Source organism: Entelurus aequoreus, linkage group LG10, assembly GCF_033978785.1.
Source record: "Entelurus aequoreus isolate RoL-2023_Sb linkage group LG10, RoL_Eaeq_v1.1, whole genome shotgun sequence".
In the NCBI taxonomy this organism is placed as follows: domain Eukaryota; kingdom Metazoa; phylum Chordata; class Actinopteri; order Syngnathiformes; family Syngnathidae; genus Entelurus; species Entelurus aequoreus.
Window position 1 is genome coordinate 41270147 of NC_084740.1, and position 16773 is coordinate 41286919.

The 16773-nt window shown below is 42.0% G+C and overlaps 2 protein-coding genes and 1 long non-coding RNA gene across 6 annotated transcripts in view; 2 read left to right on the forward strand and 1 right to left on the reverse strand.

The window, feature by feature from the left end:
* gbe1b (glucan (1,4-alpha-), branching enzyme 1b) overlaps positions 1-16773 on the forward strand; it is a 341974-nt gene that overhangs the window by 208193 nt on the left and 117008 nt on the right. The window lies entirely within an intron of this gene.
* LOC133658637 (guanylyl cyclase-activating protein 1-like) lies at positions 41-13110 on the forward strand. Of its 4 annotated transcripts, none has more exons than XM_062060877.1 (5): positions 41-3817; positions 4322-5221; positions 5278-5427; positions 12221-12308; positions 12580-13110. In XM_062060877.1, the coding sequence occupies exons 2-5, from the start codon at positions 5027-5029 to the stop codon at positions 12657-12659; spliced, it is 513 nt and encodes a 170-aa protein (XP_061916861.1). In that variant the 5' UTR covers positions 41-3817; positions 4322-5026; the 3' UTR covers positions 12660-13110. The 4 variants fall into 4 exon arrangements, with proteins under 4 accessions (XP_061916861.1, XP_061916857.1, XP_061916860.1 ...); XM_062060873.1 differs by having other exon boundaries at positions 12611-13110; XM_062060876.1 differs by having other exon boundaries at positions 4490-5221; positions 12611-13110.
* Positions 14407-16767, reverse strand: LOC133659391 (uncharacterized). The gene is made up of 2 exons (XR_009827631.1): positions 16185-16767; positions 14407-14496 (listed from the first exon to the last, which is right to left on the reverse strand). It is a non-coding gene; the product is annotated as an uncharacterized LOC133659391 (long non-coding RNA).

The window sequence follows — 16773 nt, forward strand, 5'->3', positions numbered from 1 at the left end:
TCGACCCGCTCTCCCTCACCTTGGTCTGAGGCCTAGGGGGTTCTCCCCATCTTCTTTGGGCTTGCCACTTCAATAGGTACACCTGCACAGGAGAGATCCACCAATATCATTATCGACCTTGATATCTGGCATTTTGACGTGTATCAGCAGATACAAAATATTTTTATCCGTAATGTTTTGTGTTCAATAGCAGAGCAGAGGACGGCAATGATGTTATTGTGTGCTGTGGCGCCATCTTGTGGACGAGTTGACTCACTGCAGTTTTATCTGCCCTCAGATGTATTTCATTATTTCTTTACATACACTGTAAACTACAAAAAACGTACATTTTGCGGTTAAAAAAAGGCAGCGCAGTTGCTAAAATGTACCACAATCACGCATGTTATTTCACCCTCTTTTTTTTATCTCTGTAAAAATATAAAAATACAATTATTTATTTTTTCCGACCTACAATGTGTTAAAATCTTGATCTGTCTCTGCCATAACGACGGTTTTCCCGTAAAGAGTGCGGTTTTTGATCATCCCGTGGTAAAAACTATGCTTTTCCAATAAAAGTTATGAAGTTAAAAATGGAATCTACGAGCGAAACAACTCCACCGACAGGGGGCGACCTAAACATCATTGATGATTGGTTGCGCTACGTAGAAGAACATCCATGATTGATTGGTTGGTTGTTTACTATGATGACTCACCATTGGTCAAGATTAAGGCCAAACATTAGGGCAGGCCAATCAGACGCAAGATAGGGCGGGTCATGGAACCAGAACGTGAAATCACAATTGGAGAAGAGAAGAATATTGATTTAAATATGTACACCATTACTGCAACCACCCGCCTGTCACAACCAGGAACATATATATATGCAGAGGTGTGGACTCGAGTCACATGACTTGGACTCGAGTCAGACTCGAGCCATGAATTTGATGACTTTAGACTCGACTTGACAAAATGTAAAGAGACTTGCAACTCGACTTAGACTTTAACATCAATGACTTGTGACTTCACTTGGACTTGAGCCTTTTGACTTGACATGACTTGCTACTTTCCCCAAAACCCAAAGCTTAAAAAGTTATTTGGGAGCGCTCCGTATCTTTCATTTTATACGTCTGTGTCTATCAGCGTGTGTGCTGCGTGTCAGCTGGTGCGCTGTCAGTACAACAGCCAATCAAATTAGTTATACGTTGTTTTCATCACACAGCATTCATCCAATCAAATTGCAGGACAACCACCGAACAAGAGTTGTCAAACAATGCGGCAGAGAGAAACAATTATGCCGAAGTTGGTTTCGTTCGGGTATAAAAACTACGACTTGGTCAACAAAAAACGAATTGCGTATGCAAATCACGCAGTTCGAATATTACAGACGGAGACGCAACAACTTCCAACTTCGTTCGACATTTGAAGTTGCACAAAGAAGGGTAAGTTTTGAATGTAAGATAACGTTTATTGGCTAAGTAACATGACTTTTATTTGCTGCGTAGTTAAATCAGTGAGGCTGTAAACTCACTGCTAACGTTATAACCATAGACATCTTATAAGTAGACGCAGCATCGAGCGCTACTGCCTACTGGCGCAGACGAGACGCGGGGCCGCCATCTTGAAGTGGTGATCCGCTCCACTCAGTGCAATTGATTTGGCAGGAGCAATGAACTGTCAGCGCATTTAATTCATTTTACCTCACTGAATACCACTGATTTTCACGCGGTTTTTTGTCATACGTGTAGCTATGATAACGGACACATGTTTTGGCGAGTTTTATTATTCATAGTTTGCTTAACAGTAATATAATATTCTTATACGCTATAAGTGACCAGACGTCCGAGATCAAAACTGGGAATATAATCCCAGAGAAGGGGGAAAAAACGGTAAGCTATTTTTAAATTGAAGAAACAATATGATTAGGTTATATATACATGCGTATATACTACATAAACAATGTATGAATACATTAGATATCTATATATCTTAGGGACCTATAGACTGTATCTCTGTTGCTGCAGCAGCAGAGAGTTTATTCTGTCTTGACACTTTGTATTGATATTTTGTATTACATTCTTCCCTTAAATGATCATGTTTACAGTGATTGTTATGTATGTATTTTTTATGTATGTCGCTTTGGATAAAAGCGTCTGCCAAATACTTAAACATATATAAACACCTGAAAGTCATTATACCAGCTAAAACCACCAATTTGTTTCACTGGATTCAGAATAAAACCAAATGCTGTTTTACCCAACAATGTTAGTATTTGAATATTGTTACTTGAAGACTTATTCCTGGTTACAATTATACTGTTAAGAAAGTATTGTCTTATATTTTGCCTAAAATGAGAATGCATCATAATCAGTGGTGGCTGGTGAATTTAGTTTTAGGTGGGGCTGAAAGTTTGTAAACCAAACCCCTGTAGGGGCGTCATCCTCCCCCAGAAGATTTATTTGTGATTCTCACATACAAATATTGAAGATCTTTGCTCCTTCTCAAATCTGTGGTAATATTATTTTCATAAAATACAACCAATAGTATGTTAATGTTTGTTTTTGCAAATGTGTTTATTCTGTAAAGGAATGAGTTAAATGTTTAAAATTGTTTAAACTACTGAAATGACTGGTTAATAGTGCTATTATGAATTGCAATGTCAGCACTATTTTTTTTCCTGCAATTTCAAATGCACTTGTTTTAATAAATAAATACAGCGTTTTAGAAGCATACACAATCTGTGTAAAAATATTAGTCTCGAAACTCAAAATGCAGGACTTGGGACTCGACTTGAGACTTTCCAGTCTTGACTTTGGACTTGACTCTGGACTTGCCTGTCTTGACTCGGGACTTGACTCGAGACTTGAGGGCAAAGACTTGAGACTTACTTGTGACTTGCAAAGCAATGACTTGGTCCCACCTCTGTATATATGTGTATATATATGTATGTATATGGCGACGCTGAGATCATTATTCATGCGTTCGTTACGTCTCGTCTCGATTACTGTAACGTATTATTTTCGGGTCTCCCTATGTCTAGCATTAAAAGATTACAGTTGGTACAAAATGCGGCTGCAAGGCTTTTGACAAAAACAAGAAAGTTTGATCATATTACGCCTATACTGGCTCACCTGCACTGGCTTCCTGTGCACTTAAGATGCGACTTTAAGGTTTTACTACTTACGTATAAAATACTACACGGTTTAGCTCCAGCCTATCTCGCCGATTGTATTGTACCATATGTCCCGACAAGAAATCTGCGTTCAAAGAACTCCGGCTTATTAGTGATTCCCAGAGCCAAAAAAAAGTCTGCGGGCTATAGAGCGTTTTCGATTCGGGCTCCAGTACTCTGGAATGCCCTCCCGGTAACAGTTAGAGATGCTACCTCAGTAGAAGCATTTAAGTCCCATCTTAAAACTCATTTGTATAATCTAGCCTTTAAATAGACCCCCCTTTTTTAGACCAGTTGATCTGCCGTTTCTTTTCTTCTCTCCTCTTCTCCCCTGTCCCTTGCGAGGGGGAGTTGCATAGGTCCGGTGGCCATGGATGAAGTGCTGGCTGTCCAGAGTCGGGACCCCGGGTGGACCACTAGCCTCTGCATCGGTTGGGGACATCTCTGCGCTGCTGACCCGTCTCCGCTCGGGATGGTTTCCTGTTGGCCCCGCTGTGGACTGGACTCCCGCTGATGTGTTGGATCCACTGTGGACTGGACTTTCACAATGTTATGTCAGACCCACTCGACATCCATTGCTTTCGGTCTCCCCTAGAGAGGGGGGGGGGTTACCCACATATACGGTCCTCTCCAAGGTTTCTCATAGTCATTCACCGACGTCCCACTGGGGTGAGTTTTTCCTTGCCCGTATGTGGGCTCTGTACCGAGGATTTCGTTGTGGCTTGTACAGCCCTTTGAGACACTTGTGATTTAGGGCTATATAAATAAACATTGATTGATTGATTGATGTATATATATATATGTATATATATACATATATGTATATGTATATATATATATGTGTATATATATGTATGTATATATGTATGTGTATATACTGTATATATATGTATATATATGTATGTGTGTGTGTTTATATGTATGTAGGTATATATATATATTATATAGTATATGTGTGTGTTTATATGTATGTAGGTATATATATGTATATGTACATGTATACATATATATTTGTTAATTTAAAAAATAAAAATACAAACTTATGAATTATTTGGTAAAAATACAACAATAATAAACACTTAAATGTGCAACTGAACAATAATACTTTTGTACAGGCATCATTTTTGACATACTAAGTGATGCAGTCATAATTGTAATATTCTCTTCTTACAGGGAAACAACTACACTAAAATGTAAGATAAAAGAGCAAACAAGTGGGAGTGTAATGAGGAACATGTCATAATTAGAATATTTTAGTCACCTAAGACACAACGTTTTGTCTTTCAATACATTTGTTGTTGGAAGTGTGGACCAGCTGAGTGTTTATATACATCTTCAAAGATGGAAGGAATATGGGCCAGGAAGGACTGAAGAGCAGCACTTGTTGGTGAGAAGGACTGAAGAGCAGGAAGGTGTGTGAGAAGGACTGAAGAGCAGCACTTGTTGGTGAGAAGGACTGAAGAGAGGAAGGTGTGTGAGAAGGACTGAAGAGCAGGAAGGTGTGTGAGAAGGACTGAAGAGCAGCACTTGTTGGTGAGAAGGACTGAAGAGAGGAAGGTGTGTGAGAAGGACTGAAGAGCAGCACTTGTTGGTGAGAAGGACTGAAGAGAGGAAGGTGTGTGAGAAGGACTGAAGAGCAGCACTTGTTGGTGAGAAGGACTGAAGAGAGGAAGGTGTGTGAGAAGGACTGAAGAGCAGCACTTGTTGGTGAGAAGGACTGAAGAGAGGAAGGTGTGTGAGAAGGACTGAAGAGAGGAAGGTGTGGTGAAGGTCTCCTCTTATCCCATTAGAGGGTTAAGTCTACTTTTGGCTCCTGCCAAGATCAAGAGGATTATGAAGTTCCTGGCTCAGTCAGTCCTGTTGGGTCTCTCCTGAGAAATGGGCGCCCACGGTTCCAACCTGGAAGACATCCTGGAGGAGGACATGCACCACTGGTACACCAAGTTCATGAAGGAGTCTCCCTCGGGCCTCATCACGCTCTTTGAGCTCAAGACCATGCTGGACATGACCGGCATGACGCAGGAGGCCAGCGGCTACGTGGACCAGGTCTTCTTCACCTTCGACATGGACGGGGTAAGACCGAGGTGTGGACGTGAGGTGAGGCGCCACACTGAAATGTTTCCTTGCAGGACGGCTACATCAACTTTGTGGAGTACATCGCCGCCATCAGTCTCCTGCTCAAAGGAGAAGTCAACCAGAAGCTCAAGTGGTACTTCAAGCTCTTCGACCAGGACGGCAACGGCAAAATAGACAAGGACGAGATGGAGACCATCTTTAAGGTACTGCTCACATGTCAGGACCATCTTTAAGGTACTGCTCACATGTCAGGACCATCTTTAAGGTACTGCTCTCACATGTCAGGACCATCTTTAAGGCACTGCTCACATGTCAGGACCATCTTTAAGGTGCTGCTCACATGTCAGGACCATCTTTAAGGTACTGCTCTCATGTCAGGACCATCTTTAAGGTACTGCTCTCACATGTCAGGACCATCTTTAAGGTACTGCTCACATGTCAGGACCATCTTTAAGGTACTGCTCTCACATGTCAGGACCATCTTTAAGGTACTGCTCACATGTCAGGACCATCTTTAAGGTACTGCTCACATGTCAGGACCATCTTTAAGGTACTGCTCTCACATGTCAGGACCATCTTTAAGGTACTGCTCTCACATGTCAGGACCATCTTTAAGGTACTGCTCTCACATGTCAGGACCATCTTTAAGGTGCTGCTCACATGTTAGGACCATCTTTAAGGTACTGCTCTCACATGTCAGGACCATCTTTAAGGTACTGCTCACATGTCAGGACCATCTTTAAGGTACTGCTCTCACATGTCAGGACCATCTTTAAGGTACTGCTCACATGTCAGGACCATCTTTAAGGTACTGCTCTCACATGTCAGGACCATCTTTAAGGTGCTGCTCACATGTCAGGACCATCTTTAAAGTACGGCTCACATGTCAGGACCATCTTTAAGGTACTGCTCTCATGTCAGGACCATCTTTAAGGTACTGCTCTCATGTCAGGACCATCTTTAAGGTACTGCTCTCACATGTCAGGACCATCTTTAAGGTACTGCTCTCACATGTCAGGGCCATCTTTAAGGTACTGCTCTCACATGTCAGGACCATCTTTAAGGTACTGCTCTCACATGTCAGGACCATCTTTAAGGTACTGCTCTCATGTCAGGACCATCTTTAAGGTACTGCTCTCACATGTCAGGACCATCTTTAAGGTACTGCTCACATGTCAGGACCATCTTTAAGGTACTGCTCTCACATGTCAGGACCACCTTTAAGGTACTGCTCACATGTCAGGACCATCTTTAAGGTACTGCTCTCACATGTCAGGACCATCTTTAAGGTGCTGCTCACATGTCAGGACCATCTTTAAAGTACTGCTCACATGTCAGGACCATCTTTAAGGTACTGCTCTCACATGTCAGGACCATCTTTAAGGTACTGCTCACATGTCAGGACCATCTTTAAAGTACTGCTCTCACATGTCAGGACCATATTTAAGGTACTGCTCTCATGTCAGGACCATCTTTAAGGTACTGCTCTCATGTCAGGACCATCTTTAAGGTACTGCTCTCATGTCAGGACCATCTTTAAGGTACTGCTCTCATGTCAGGACCATCTTTAAGGTACTGCTCTCACATGTCAGGACCATCTTTAAGGTACTGCTCTCACATGTCAGGACCATCTTTAAGGTACTGCTCTCACATGTCAGGACCATCTTTAAGGTACTGCTCTCACATGTCAGGACCATCTTTAAGGTACTGCTCTCATGTCAGAACCATCTTTAAGGTACTGCTCTCATTTCAGGACCATCTTTAAGGTACTGCTCTCATGTCAGGACCATCTTTAAGGTACTGCTCTCACATGTCAGGACCATCTTTAAGGTACTGCTCACATGTCAGGACCATCTTTAAGGTACTGCTCTCACATGTCAGGACCCTCTTTAAGGTACTGCTCACATGTCAGGACCATCTTTAAGGTGCTGCTCTCACATGTCAGGACCATCTTTAAGGTACTGCTCACATGTCAGGACCATCTTTAAGGTACTGCTCTCACATGTCAGGACCATCTTTAAGGTGCTGCTCACATGTCAGGACCATCTTTAAAGTACTGCTCACATGTCAGGACCATCTTTAAGGTACTGCTCTCACATGTCAGGACCATCTTTAAGGTACTGCTCACATGTCAGGACCATCTTTAAAGTACTGCTCTCACATGTCAGGACCATCTTTAAGGTACTGCTCTCATGTCAGGACCATCTTTAAGGTACTGCTCTCATGTCAGGACCGTCTTTAAGGTACTGCTCTCATGTCAGGACCGTCTTTAAGGTACTGCTCTCATGTCAGGACCATCTTTAAGGTACTGCTCTCACATGTCAGGACCATCTTTAAGGTACTGCTCTCACATGTCAGGACCATCTTTAAGGTACTGCTCTCACATGTCAGGACCATCTTTAAGGTACTGCTCTCATGTCAGGACCATCTTTAAGGTACTGCTCTCACATGTCAGGACCATCTTTAAGGTACTGCTCACATGTCAGGACCATCTTTAAGGTACTGCTCACATGTCAGGACCATCTTTAAGGTACTGCTCACATGTCAGGACCATCTTTAAGGTGCTGCTCACATGTCAGGACCATCTTTAAAGTACTGCTCACATGTCAGGACCATCTTTAAGGTACTGCTCTCACATGTCAGGACCATCTTTAAAGTACTGCTCTCACATGTCAGGACCATCTTTAAGGTACTGCTCTCATGTCAGGACCATCTTTAAGGTACTGCTCTCATGTCAGGACCATCTTTAAGGTGCTGCTCTCATGTCAGGACCATCTTTAAGGTACTGCTCTCATGTCAGGACCATCTTTAAGGTACTGCTCTCACATGTCAGGACCATCTTTAAGGTACTGCTCTGACATGTCAGGACCATCTTTAAGGTACTGCTCTCACATGTCAGGACCATCTTTAAGGTACTGCTCTCACATGTCAGGACCATCTTTAAGGTACTGCTCACATGTCAGGACCATCTTTAAGGTACTGCTCACATGTCAGGACCATCTTTAAGGTACTGCTCTCACATGTCAGGACCATCTTCAAGGTACTGCTCTCACATGTCAGGACCATCTTTAGGGTACTGCTCTCATGTCAGGACCATCTTTAAGGTACTGCTCTCATGTCAGGACCATCTTTAAGGTACTGCTCTCATGTCAGGACCATCTTTAAGGTACTGCTCTCACATGTCAGGACCATCTTTAAGGTACTGCTCCCACATGTCAGGACCATCTTTAAGGTACTGCTCTCACATGTCAGGACCATCTTTACGGTACTGCTCTCACATGTCAGGACCATCTTTAAGGTACTGCTCTCACATGTCAGGACCATCTTTAAGGTACTGCTCTCACATGTCAGGACCATCTTTAAGGTACTGCTCTCACATGTCAGGACCATCTTTAAAGGCCTACTGAAATGAATTTTTTTAATTTAAACAGGGATAGCAGATCTATTTTATGTGTCATACTTGATAATTTCGCGATATTGCCATATTTTTGCTGAAAGGATTTAGTATAGAACAACGACGATAAAGATTGCAACTTTTGGTATCTGATAAAAAAAAGGCTTGCACCTACCGGAAGTAGCGTGACGTAGTCAGTTGAACATATACGCAAAGTTCCCTATTGTTTACAATGATGGCCGCATGAAGTGAGAGAGATTCGGACCGAGAAAGCGACAATTTCCCCATTAATTTGAGCGAGGATGAAAGATTTGTGGATGAGTAAAGTGCAAGTGAAGGACTAGTGGGGAGTTGAAGCTATTCAGATAGGGAAGATGCTGTGAGAGCCGGGGGTGACCTGATATTCAGCTGGGAATGACTACAACAGTAAATAAACACAAGACATATATATACTCTATTAGCCACAACACAACCAGGCTTATATTTAATATGCCACAAATTAATCCTACATAAAAACACCTATGTGTTTGTTATGCTAGCTCCTAGCTCCTCTGCTAGCTCCTAGCTTCATAGAACACGCCAATACAATTCAAACACCTGATCAACACACACAATCACTCAGCCCAAAAGACCGTTCACCTAACCCAAGGTTCATAAAGCTTATATATTTTTAAAAAGTTACGTACGTGACGCGCACATACGGTCAAGCTATCAAATGTTTAGCAGCCAAGGCTGCATACTCACGGTACCTGATATTCAGCTGGGAATGACTACAACAGTAAATAAACACAAGACATATATTTACTCTATTAGCCACAACACAACCAGGCTTATATTTAATATGACACAAATTAATCCTGCATAAAAACACCTATGTCTTTGTTATGCTAACTCCTAGCTCCTATGCTAGCTCCTAGCTCCATAGAACACGCCAATACAATTCAAACACCTGATCAACACACACAATCACTCAGCCCAAAAGACCGTTCACCTAACCCAAGGTTCATAAAGCTTATATATTTTAAAAAAGTTACGTACATACGCAAAAAAAAGTTGCGCACATACGGTCAAGCGATCAAATGTTTAGAAGCCAAAGCTGCATACTCACAGTAGCACGTCTGCGTCTTTGTCATCCAAATCAAAGTAATCCTGGTAAGAGTCTGTGTTGTCCCAGTTCTCTACAGGCGTCTGTGTATCGAAGTCAAAAGTCCTCCTGGTTAGAGTCTCTGTTATCCGAATTCTTCCATCTTGACTGCATCTTTCGGGAATGTAAACAAAGAAGCGCCGGCTGTGTACTGTTGTTGCTGACTTCGTTCGAAAAATACGTCCATTTCGCACCGACAACTTTCTTCTTTGCTTGCTCAGCTTCTTTCTTCATAATGCAATGAACATGATTGCAACAGATTCACGAACACAGATGTCCAGAATACTGTGGAATTATGAAATGAAAACAGAGCTTTTTCGTATTGGCTTCAATGTGGAAGGCATACCCGTGTTCCCCGGGCTACGTCACGCGCATACATCATCCTCAGAGGCGTTTCGAACCGGAAGTTTAGCGGCAAATTTAAAATGTCACTTTATAAGTTAACCCGGCCGTATTGGCATGTGTTATAATGTTAAGATTTCATCATTGATATATAAACTATCAGACTGCGTGGTCGGTAGTAGTGGGTTTCAGTAGGCCTTTAAGGTACTGCTTTCATGTCAGGACCATCTTTAAGGTACTGCTTTCATGTCAGGACCATCTTTAAGGTACTGCTCTCACATGTCAGGACCATCTTTAAGGTACTGCTCTCACATGTCAGGACCATCTTTAAGGTACTGCTCTCACATGTCAGGACCATCTTTAAGGTACTGCTCTCACATGTCAGGACCATCTTTAAGGTACTGCTCTCATGTCAGGACCATCTATAAGGTACTGCTCTCACATGTCAGGACCATCTTTAAGGTACTGCTCACGTGTCAGGACCATCTTTAAGGTACTGCTCTCCCATGTCAGGACCATCTTTAAGGTACTGCTCTCATGTCAGGACCATCTTTAAGGTACTGCTCTCACATGTCAGGACCATCTTTAAGGTACTGCTCTCATGTCAGGACCATCTTTAAGGTACTGCTCTCTCATGTCAGGACCATCTTTAAGGTACTGCTCTCACATGTCAGGGAGTGCAAGTGGAGATTAAAGCAGACTAATCTTGTCTTTTGAGCTCAGGACAAACGTTCTTGTCTTCTCTCAGCTTTAAATGCAAGAACATTCAACATTTCAATTATTCCTCACATTTTGCTGTAGTTAACCCATAATTAAGTCATTAATAGCATTTTGTTATAGTTAACCCATAACTACATGTCAAATAGCATTTTGCTGTAGTTAACCCATAGTTAATAGTCATTTATTGTACTTTGCTGTAGTTAACCCGTAATTATATGTCATATATAGCATTTTGCTGTAGTTAACCCATAATTAATCGTCATTAATAGCATTTTGCTGTAGTTAACCCATAGTTAATAGTCATTTATTGTATTTTGCTGTAGTTAACCCGTAATTATATGTCATATATAGCATTTTGCTGTAGTTAACCCATAATTAATCGTCATTAATAGCATTTTGCTGTAGTTAACCCATAATTGTCAATGATCGCATTTTGCTGTAGTTAACCCGTAATTAATCGTCATTAATAGCATTTTGTTGTAGTTAACCCATAATTATGTCATAAATAGCATATTGCTGTAGTTAACCCATATTTAATCATCAATAATAGCATTTTGTTGTAGTTAACCCATAATCATGTCATAAATAGCATGTTGTTGTAGTTAACCCATATTTAATCATCAATAATAGTATTTTGCTGTAGTTAACTCGTAATTAATCATCACTAATAGCATTTTGGCTGTAGTTAACCCATATTTAATCATCATTAATAGTATTTTGTTGTAGTTAACCCATATTTAATCATCAATAATAGTATTTTGCTGCAGTTAACTCGTAATTAATCATCACTAATAGCATTTTGGCTGTAGTTAACCCATATTTAATCATCATTAATAGTATTTTGCTGTAGTTAACCCATAAATAATATCAATATTGCATTTTAGCTGTAGTTAAGCCATCATTTATTTTTTTTACCTTGGTCTCAGTCTGGACCACCTCTCCAGAGACCCAGGCTATGACGGAATTTTGTGTTTCTCAAACCCATTTTGTCTGGAGTTAACTCCTAATTGTGATGAATGACATTTTGGCTGGAGTTAACTCATAATGACTGGCCATAATAGCATTTTACTGTTGTTAACTTGTATTATTGCCTTTTGGCTGTAGTTGACAAATAATGAGTCCTGGTCAACTAGTTAGCTTGTAAGTTGACCCTGGTCCTGTCCTGTCCTGGTCAACTAGTTGACTTGTAAGTTGACCCTGGTCCTGTCCTGTCCTGGTCAACTAGTTAGCTTGTTAGTTGACCCTGGTCCTGTCCTGGTCAACTAGTTAGCTTGTAAGTTGACCCTGGTCCTGTCCTGTCCTGGTCAACTAGTTAGCTTGTAAGTTGACCCTGGTCCTGTCCTGTCCTGGTCAACTAGTTAGCTTGTAAGTTGACCCTGGTCCTGTCCTCCTCCAGGCCATACAAGACATCACCAGGATCTACGACATTCCTCCTGAACAAATCGTCACGCTCATATACGAAAAGATCGACGTGAACGGAGAAGGTGAGAATTGGAGGAATGCTCAGAAACCACATTTTGTTGAAGTTTTGAAAAATGTTACTTTTTTTTTTAAAGACCAGCGTTAGCATTCATGCTATGTTATCCAAAAGTTAGCAGGTGACCGCTGAGAGACAAGCCTAGTTCTTGTGTGAATCTTTTGTTTCTTTCTTCAAGTATCAAAACATTCATCACATGTTAATATTTGCTTCCTTGGCAAGTTGACCTGCAATAAGGCACTTTTAGGAGAGTTAAAGCCTCCTGCTGTGTGTCCTAGGAGAGTTAAAGCCTCCCGCTGTGTGTCCTAGGAGAGTTGACCTTGGAGGAGTTCATCAGTGGCGCCAGGCAGCACGCTGACATCATGGAGATGCTCACCAAGATGATGGACCTCACCCACGTGCTGGAGATCATCATCATGGGACAGCAGAATCACAACTTGGCCACAAAGTGACACACACCTTCTGTCGCAGGACGGACACGTCGCCGTGGAAACTTTCTGGCTGACGGCGGTCTTGTGGAGCTTCTTGGGCCACAAGGGGAAGACTAGATGTCTACCGGGTTGGACGTTATGCAACCAAAACACACGTTGAAGATGGCAGGTGTTCCAAAGTCTCCTGGATGGTGTTGCTACACTTCAATATTGACATCATGGATGGTGTCGCTACACTTCAGTATTGACATCATGTGTTTGTAGCCTGATGATGTGACACAAGATGGCAGAAGTAGTTTGGTGTATTTGGGATGACCATATCAATGTACTGTATGTTGATCTTTTAATTAAGTGTCCGCTGCTTAGCCTCTTTCTCTAATGTGCTGCCTTAAATTGTCACACTTGCTCAACATACTGAGTGTTGATTCAATGTTGCATTACACACATTTCACACAATTGCCGCATAGCCAAGAATATCTTACTTCAATCAACGTGAACATTACCGACTGATGTCGGGACGTCCGAGGCAACGCGAACGCGACGTTGATCACGTGACGCAAAGAGAGCCAATCAGCGGCGAGATAATTGAGGCCAGGCGGAAGCACCAACAATGGCGGCGAAAACAAACAGCGGGGGGCTCAAATTGAAGCAGACTTCAGAAAAGGGAGCACAATGTGCTAAACATGTTCATCCATTATCACTTTTATAAGTCTTGGACTCTACAAAAAACAACGACGAGGAGAGTTGGCATATGAAATCACCACCGTAATGGAGTTAGCAGGTAAGCTAACAGCTGCCCCGTATATTCTTCTGATCTTTTCCTAATACCCCGGATGTTTGGATGCTGGCGCATACAAGGCTGCCCCTCACAGGTCAGTCCGGGTACTGCGTCACATCACATACTATTGGGGAAAAAAACATTAAAAGTGGAATAAAAGAGCAAAAAGGTGAAAAGTTGTAATGTCGACTATAATAACACAAAGCAGCCATGAAGGCTGTTATTTTTTATTTAAAACTACCATTGCTCAAAAAATAATGAATCAAAATCAATGTTATGAATTATTGACCTTATGAAGGCCCAATGACTTCACATCAAAGTTATTTTTTACAAAAAGGAGGTAAAAAAAACAAACACTAAAAATGTTTTTAACTTATAATTGATACATCTAAAGTTGATCTTGAGATTTAAAAGTAAAGCAATGCATGACTTATTTTTAACACTTATGAGTGGGACCCTTTTGGATCCCTCAGACTGTTAAGTTTGTTTTTGTTTTTTTAAATCCCGCTGGCATTGATTAAAAAAATAATGAAATCAAATCAATGTAATGAAATATTCCACTTTGAAGGGAAAATATTGACCATTATAAAAACAGGGTTTTCTTTAACAAAAAGGCATAAAACATTAAAATAAAACAGATTTCAAGATGATTGTAGATATTTAGGCGACAGACAGAAAATATTGTAAGACTTATTTTTTAGCATTTTTATTAGAGCCTTATAGGTCCCGGGACCCTAATAGTTAAATCAAATAAAATATAAACAAGGACTTGGACTTCTTGTTTCCTGGACATCAACTCTTAATTTGAAATCCACTCCCATCTGCCTTGGTGAAATGCTGACTTGTCATTGTTCTCCTAGTTGAAGGAAGTGTTGTATGAATTAGACTAGAGATAGTTGCAGTGTAAGGTGTTTATTTAGAAGAACAATAGTGACGTCAGCGTATGGGATGGAAAGGCTCCACGATCTCAGCAAAGGTCTTGGTTTCTGGCGAGAGAAGACAATAAATCACTGAATATTGATCATAACAGTCAATATATACTAGAAAATATACTGATTCTCAACCGGTGGGCTGCAAGGAGAGAGTACTGTAACATCCCAGGGTCCCTGAATGCACCTCATTTAATTGTGAAGAGTGTGTGTGAACCTTGTGACACATGGGAGAATTTTCTCCCACACTGAGGACTCACAGGTGCAACCTTCTTATGCCCAATTGGAACTATGGGGAAATGTATAATTATGGGCCTGCTGCATATTATTATTACTCCTCATACATACTGTACATGCTGACATTTGATACTGATATGATGCACCTGGGGATAGGTTGATTGGCAACACTAAATGGTTCCTAGTGTGTGAATGTTGTCTGTCTATCTGTGTTGGCCCTGTGATGAGGTGGCCACTTGTCCAGGGTGTACCCCGACTTCCGCCCGAATGCAGTTGAGATAGGCTCCAGCCACCCCGAAAGGGACAAGCGGTAGAAAATGGATGGATGATACCAGCAGTTCGTCACTGGGAATCTGCCATATGCCCACCCAGCCCCAAATTAAAAATGTTTATACTTGTGATTTTTATTCAAGACAAAATCTTGTTAATATTTGTTTTATTTAATCAACCTGGAGTTTTATGTTTACACTCCAACTACAATGTTAAAACAAGACGAGAAATAAATGTTTATTGCATTTGAAAGGATTTACATGTGTTATTATTGTATATTATTATTACATCAGTGGTTAATTTGGTCCCATAAAATAATGGCAATAATATCTTTAAAGGCCTACTGAAATGAAATGTTTTTATTTAAACGGGGATAGCAGATCCATTCTATGTGTCATACTTGATCATTTGGCGATATTGCCATATTTTTGCTGAAAGGATTTAGTAGAGAACATCGACGATAAAGTTCGCAACTTTGGTCGCTGATAAAAAAAAGCCTTGCCTGTAGCGGAAGTAGCGTGACGTCACAGGTTGAAAGGCTCCTCGCATCTGCACATTGTTTACACCAGCAGCGAGAGAGATTCGGACAGAGAAAGCGACGATTACCCCATTAATTTGAGCCAGGATGAAAGATTTGTGGATGAGGAACGTGAGAGTGAAGGACTAGAGTGCAGTGCAGGACGTATCTTTTTTCGCTCTGACCGTAACTTAGGTACAAGCTGGCTCACTGGATTCCACACTTTCTCCTTTTTCTATTGTGGATCACGGATTTGTATTTTAAACCACCTCGGATACTATATCCTCTTGAAAATGAGAGTCGAGAACGCGAAATGGACATTCACAGTGACTTTTATCTCCACGACAATACATCGGCGAAGCACTTTAGCTACGGCGCTAACGTGATAGCATCGTGCTTAAATGCAGATGGAAACAAATGAAATAAGCCCCTGACTGGAAGGATAGACAGCAGATCAACAATACTACTATCAGGAGACACCGAACCAAACACTGGACCTGTAACTACACGGTTAATGCTGTGCCGCCTGTCGAAGCCTAGCAATGCTGTTGCTAACGACGCCATTGAAGCTAACTTAGCTACGGGGCCTCGTCAGAGCTATGATCAATCAATCAATCAATGTTTATTTATATAGCCCTAAATCACAAGTGTCTCAAAGGGCTGTACAAGCCACAACGACATCCTCGGTACAGAGCCCACATACGGGCAAGGAAAAACTCACCCCAGTGGGACGTCGGTGAATGACTATGAGAAACCTTGGAGAGGACCGCATATGTGGGTAACCCCCCCCCTCTAGGGGAGACCGAAAGCAACGGATGTCGAGTGGGTCTGACATAACATTGTGAAAGTCCAGTCCACAGTGGATCCAACACATCAGCGGGAGTCCAGTCCACAGCGGGGCCAACAGGAAACCATCCCGAGCGGAGACGGGTCAGCAGCGCAGAGATGTCCCCAACCGATGCACAGGCTAGTGGTCCACCCGGGGTCCCGACTCTGGACAGCCAGCACTTCATCCATGGCCACCGGACCTATGCAACTCCCCCTCGCAAGGGACAGGGGAGAAGAGGAGAGAAGAAGGAAGTGTTGTATATGATAAAAACATTAGCGCTCCACCTACGCCAGCCCTCATCTGCTCATCAACACCCGTGCTCACCTGTGTTCCAGCGATCGACGGAGCGACGAAAGACTTCACCCGATCATCGATGCGGTCGGCGGCTAGCGTCGGATAGCGCGTCTGCTATCCAACTCAAAGTCCTCCTGGTTGTGTTGCTGCAGCCAGCTGGTAATACACCGATCCCACCTACAACTTT